Consider the following 6,765-nt stretch of genomic DNA (forward strand, 5'->3'; position numbering starts at 1 on the left):
CCGTACATGCAACACACATGAAAGGGTATAAATTGGGACCAGATTCAGATGATATAGGAGAAGAAGTAGACAATACCAGCCAGAACGGAGAAGAGGAAACTGAAACTGAAGACCAGAGACAACGGGAAACGGATGCAGTCAAACAAGAGTCACCAACCAGGACTAGAGTGAGGAAACCGCCTAAATGGATGAAAGATTATGTTTAAATATCTCTAATTATTATTTTGAATTATTAACTGGTAATGTTAATGAATAAGCTGATAGTCATAAGATAGTTATTATATGTTGCTATATATTTGTAAAAAATATTATTATTACATGTAGAACTCAGCGAGAACGCTGACTCAAAGGATGGCCGAATGTTGGCAACACTGAGTGTGTGTGTTGAGGATTATGCTCAGACACAGCACTGAGTGTGTCAAGGGTGTGTGTAGCTACGATATACACCGAGTGAGCTCTGCGATACAGCGTCTAAGTCTGAGTCAATATCCTAAGTGAAATCTATTGTATTGCAATTCTTTGATTTAATAAATAATATTGTTACTTTCCTAAAAACTTGTGGTTCGACTCAATCGAGGTAATTTAGTGTTTTACAACACATTGAATTATTGTATTTATATTTTATATTAGTTACCATTTTGTTCTGCATTTACATTATATTGATTAACAATTGTTTGCATTTATATTATATTGGTCACCAATTGATTTATATTATGTTGTATTAGTTTATATCATTATAATCAAATAAACTAATTGCTACCAACTCTTTATATTATTATTATTTTATTTGAACGCGCTGAGGTAGTGCTTCATATTATGTTGCCTACCTCACAGTCGTGAAGGCACAACTTATTTATATTATTAAGAGCTGAACGCGGCATCACACAGTCATATGCATAATCCATATAAATGCCAAGAAATATAATCAACTCAAGTTTCATACGAGTGAACCTTTTAAAAAAAAAAAAAAAATGTTATAAATTTCTAGTAATGTTGCATATTCATTATCATTTTGAAAACATATACACATTTGTAATATTATTATACCTTTTTTTGTATTACATATATATATAAATAGGTATTTAATTATATAACTTTTATTGTAATTTTTAGAATTATTTCATCTTAATTTATATATTTTTTTCCCCAAATATGTTTAACAAATAAAAAAAAAAAAAAACATTGTGTATCTAATTCTATAATTTTCATTGTTTAACTTTCATGCTTTTATGGTTTAGAATTATATGTTATCCTTAACTTTTGATGTGAGGACGCATCACAAAAAGGCTAGGGTAGATATAATGATGTGCGTTTAATCCATCATATCTTTTTTTAAATTTAAAGTATATAAGAAGATAATTATAATAATTATTAGCCATTAAGATTTTGTACACACACATACACACACACATTGATATATCATATTATAAGAACTCCAGTCTGCCGTTCAGGCGGCCAATTGCGTTATCATTGTGTCATTGTACGGACGGTAAGAGACTACGCAGATCGTCTGGACAGTAAGACATAGTTAATTAATTATAAACGTTTTTAATAATAGTTTAATATATATATATATATATATATCAATGTGTAAAAGAAAAGTGTTAAATAAAATTAACAAGTAGTGATTCAAAGAAAAAAGTCTTTTTATTCTGAAATATAAATCGGTCACTTCATTTCATATATCAGACGCAAGCCACGGTTTCAACGAACAAGTCGACACGGAAATCAGAGAGGTAATATACTAATATTTATTTACTAAGTTATGGTTATTTAATAAATAATGAATTTAGAAATATGTGATTTCCCCCGATTAACTAAGTAATCCTTTTTCTATCATTACAACTCTATTTTTTTTTGTTCGTGTATAAGGTGATTTCTTAACTGTGGAGGAAAAATTAACAGTAATTTCTTTTGATGAGACATATATTTCACACAGAATTTATTACGACAAAAAATTTGAAAAAGTATATGGGCCACATAGATGTGTTCAAACCGTTATAGCTAGAAGTAAGCAAATTAATTAATGATGTTACATTTGTATTAAATTTACTTGAATAAAATGAATTAACTTAAAGGTTTATTGAACAGTTGGAAATAACCGATATTCTATAACTACGATACTGCTATGACAAAATAATTAATTAATAAAGTATTAGAAGCACTACATAAACATGGTTTTAATGTGATCGCTATTGTGAGTGATATGGGTTCTTCAAATGTTGGATTGTGGAGAAATTTGAATATTTCTATAACAAATACGTCTTTTAAACCTCCAATAACTAGAAAAAATGTATATGTGTTTGCTGATGTGCCCCATATCTTAAAACTTGCAAGAAATCATTTTCTCGATCAGTAAGTTGTCCATTACTATCTAAAATCACACACAAAGTTATTTTTAAAATTAAATTAAATTATATTATAATATCACCTTTGCATTCACCTAGAGGGTTCACTTTATCTAATGGAAAATACATTGGTAAGAACGTATTGCAACAATTAATCAAATTAAACGAAGGAAATGATTTCAAGCTAGCACACAAGATTTCTAACAGTCATATCTCTGTAGAGGGTACAGCTCGGATGAATGTACGGTTAATTGTAAATTTATTTTCAAATACAGTTGCCAAAGCCATATTATTCTGTGGGAACAACAAATATATGATAAATTACAACTGGAAAGAAGTAAAGTCAATACACTATTAAGATATAATAAATAAATAAACCGGCATGTATTGTCTCAGTCTTACTAACATAATATAACATAACAAAAACTGTTTTGCGCGAGACAACACATGCGGGTCCTCTTAATTACTAGAATATTAATACTGACCAATTAAAACTGCGTAGGCTTCAGAAACTATAAGTCTATTTAATGATTGGTTCGACTTGATGAATACAAATCAGATGTTTGATAAAAATACTGCAAGCTATGGACTAGACTTCACAAAACAAACTGAGCTATTGAACAAAATGAATCAATTTGCATTAAACATGAGAGTTCATGGAAAAAAGTCAATGATGCCATTCCAAAAAGGTAAAGGAATATTTTATAACAACATATACTCGCATATTATATTAAAATATAATAAACATGAACATGTTATCATTAAAATATTTTGGACATAGTATTTTAAGTTGTCAGTACTGTGAGGGAGCGAGGAGCACCCCGAACAGCACTAACCAACCAGCAGCGCAGTGCGTTGTAGGATTCCTAAGCATGCGTATGTGAAATCCTTAACTGTAAATTCTTTAATAAATGTATGAATAATCCAGTCTTAAGTATTTTGTTATCTTATTGAGTCTAACGTTTTAGTCCCCCCCTTTTTTTTTGTTTTAACAAACATGAATTAGGTATTGCGATTTCCAATACATCCCTTGTCAATTTATTTGGAGACCTAAAAGAATATGGTGTTTCTTACATTACTACTATGAAACTAAATCAAGATTTAGTAGAAAATTTTTTTAGTTACATTAAAGGAATGGCCGGGTCAGCAAATAATTGCATAACAGCATTAGATTTTATGTACCTATTGGTTTGTATTATACTGAGACAATTATTTAAGTTGACTTCAATAATTAATTCATAATAACTTTTATACCTATAATTTAGTCTTAGGTGGTATATTTTAGGTAACACTTCAATGTTGTGTTTACCGAAAATAGAAACACCGAAGATGGAACAGACAGTGGCGCAACCAAGGGGGTGGACTCCGGGTCTGGACCCCCCCCCCCCTTGGCACGTATAATAGAAAATTAATTTCATTTTCTCAATAAACTTGAATAAAAATTAAATTTATAAATATAAATTGATTTTTCGACTACATCAATTAAGTAATGTTGTGGCTACACTGCTACAGTTCAATAACCAATAATTTAATACTATCATGTTTACATGTTATCTGTGACCTTATTACCTTAATAATTATTATCATGACTATGGTTCTAGATATAGAGTAAACTATGGTTTTTGATATCTGATTTATCAACAACTGTTATCAAATACAATACATTTCGATTAGTCATATTGATTTATATTGCTTATACTTTATAGTTTTAAAAAGTAACGATGAATAGTTCTATAAAAGATTTTTTTACTACTAGTAGACTTAGTACTAATATTAAAAATCTCGGTGTAAAATCAGTTGTTGCTATTTCTTCACAAGTTCCTGATCAAAGTGTTCCTTCAGTCGAGTGTTCTACGAGTACCAATGATTCTAATAAAACCGAAGACAACAATCATAGCATTTTTGATATAACGGCATATATTGGTAAACATATGTCAAATAATGAAAAACTTGAAGCGCTTAAAACAATCTGGACCCCAGGTAAAAATCATAATTTTCCAATTACGCTGCATGGCAATAAAAATTTAAAATTTCAACTTTCTTGGCTTAATAAATGGAATTGGATAGCTTACAGTAGTTTAGTTGATGGCGTTTATTGTAAGTATTGTGTATTATTTGGCATTAAAAAAGGAGGAAAAGGAGGTCAATTGCTTGGACAGCTTTGTAATCAGCCATTCAAAAATTGGAAGCATGCTACAGAAAAATTTAAATTGCACGAAAGCACAAATTATCATACCAACTGTATTTTAGATTTTCAATCTTTGTCTGCTGTAATTACAGGGAAAACACCTTCTGTGCACGATCAACTAAATATCGCTTCAAAACAACAAAAAGAAGATAATAGAAAAATAATTTTGCCAGTTATTAAGTCTGTGATACTCTGTGGTCGTCAGGGAATATCAATTAGAGGTCATCGTGATTACGGTCCTTTGGAATTAAATGAACCAACAGAAAATGATGGTAATTTTCGCGCAATATTGAGATTTTATATAAACGCAACTGGAATATCGGGAGATAATAGCCATATATTAGCTCGAGAAAACTGTAAAAAAAATGCCCAGTATATCAGCTGGAAAATACAAAACCAGATTGTTGATGCTTGTTATACAGTAGTGTCAAAAAAAATTGTCAACAAAATTAATGTATGTAAATATTTTTCTATTATTGCTGATGAGACGGCTGTATTTCCGGTATTGAGCAGTTTTCACTTTGTGCCAGATATTTTGATTCTACTGATAAAATAATTCATGAGGACTTTTTAAAGTTTGTACCGGTTCATGATGTGAGTGGAAGAGCTCTAGCAGACACAATAATCAATGAACTAAAAAGTCTGAACATAGATATCAAACATTTAAGAGGTCAAGGGTATGATGGCGCTGCCACTATGAGTGGCAAATTTAATGGAGTTGCTACATTAATTAAAAACAAATATCCCACTGCGCTGTATATTCATTGTAGTTCTCATAACCTTAATCTCTCAATATCATATTCTTGTAATTTACCACAAATCAGAAATACTATGGGTACCATTGAAAGTATTTATTTATTTTTTAATACACCTAAAAGACAAAAGTTTTTTACTGAACAATTAGAAATGTTTAAAAAAGAAGAAAGTATGAAAGATGATGGTTGTCATTCAAATAAAGAAAAACTAAAACGTCTTTGTCCAACCCGCTGGGTAGATCGTCATAGTTCTGTTGAAACAATTTATGATTTTCTACCTGTCATTGTGAATAGTTTAGAAGAAATGATTACATGGCCGGATAAGGATGTAGCAACAAAAGCTAACCAAATACTTTTAACATTAGGAACTTCAGAATTCAACATTAGTCTATCTGTAATTATTAAACTATTTCAGTATACTAAACCTCTTAGTGTTTACTTACAAAAGAAAAACATTGACTTGGTTGAAGCTATTAATCACATCAACACTATTTTAAATGAATTAATGAATATTCGTGAAAATGCTGAAATAGTCTTTAGTGATTTGTTTAAAAATCTTATTAAAAGATCAAATGAAATGGATATTGAAATAAAAATACCAAGACTTGCTAAAAGACAAAAACATAGAAATAATTTTTCTTCAGAAAATCCTGAAGATTATTTTAGAGTATCTATTTTTATTCCATTTATTGATTCTATAATACAACAATTGAATGATCGTTTCAACAATCATAAAGAAATAATATCTGGTTTTCAAGTATTAATAAATTCATGTGCTAAAAGTGATCTTCATCATCTTGTAAAATATTATCAAGAAGATGTTGAAAGTTATGAAAAAGTTGTATCTGAGGTTGATTTATGGCACAGATATTTAAATACAAAAAATATTAAACCTCAGAATGCATTAGATGCGTTACTTATATGTAATCAGGACTTCTATCCAAATATTTATAATTTATTGCACATCCTTGCTGTACTCCCAGTTACATCTTGTGAGTCAGAAAGGTCATTTTCCTCACTGAAGCGAATCAAAACATATTTGAGGAACTCGACTTCTGAAACCAGGTTAAATGGATTAGCGGTTCTTAATATACACCGAGAAGTTCCAGTTACAGAAGATGAAGTAATTGAAGTATTAGCTTCAATAAAGCGCCGCTTAGATTTCTCATTGTAAAATTATGTCTTAATTAGTTTAGTACTTATTTAAAATAATAATCACATTTAAAAAAATGTCTTGTTGATAAAAAAATAAAAATATTGTTTATAAAAATTAAGATGGTTTATTTTGTCAGACCCCCCCCCCCATGAAAAATTCCTGGTTGCGCCACTGGGAACAGACGACAGTTTTCTTAACATTCAAGAATGTATAACCGGTGAAGTTATTGAATCTACTGATTTAATTACCAATTCTTCTCATCAATTTCAAGAAATGAATAATTAAACTTAAAAAATTTACTGAATAAAATATGTATTT

At 29.7% G+C, this 6,765-nt stretch overlaps 1 protein-coding gene across 1 annotated transcript; it reads left to right on the forward strand.

Annotated features, from left to right (window-relative positions):
• Nucleotides 1-5,232: 5,232 nt before the first annotated feature.
• On the forward strand, nt 5,233-6,465 carry LOC114126363 (52 kDa repressor of the inhibitor of the protein kinase-like). The gene has a single exon (XM_027990303.2). It carries the CDS (start codon nt 5,233-5,235, stop codon nt 6,463-6,465), a length of 1,233 nt encoding a protein of 410 aa, XP_027846104.2.
• Nucleotides 6,466-6,765: the final 300 nt, after the last annotated feature.

The sequence above is a fragment of the Aphis gossypii genome, chromosome X, assembly GCF_020184175.1.
Source record: "Aphis gossypii isolate Hap1 chromosome X, ASM2018417v2, whole genome shotgun sequence".
Taxonomy (NCBI): Eukaryota; Metazoa; Arthropoda; class Insecta; order Hemiptera; family Aphididae; genus Aphis; species Aphis gossypii.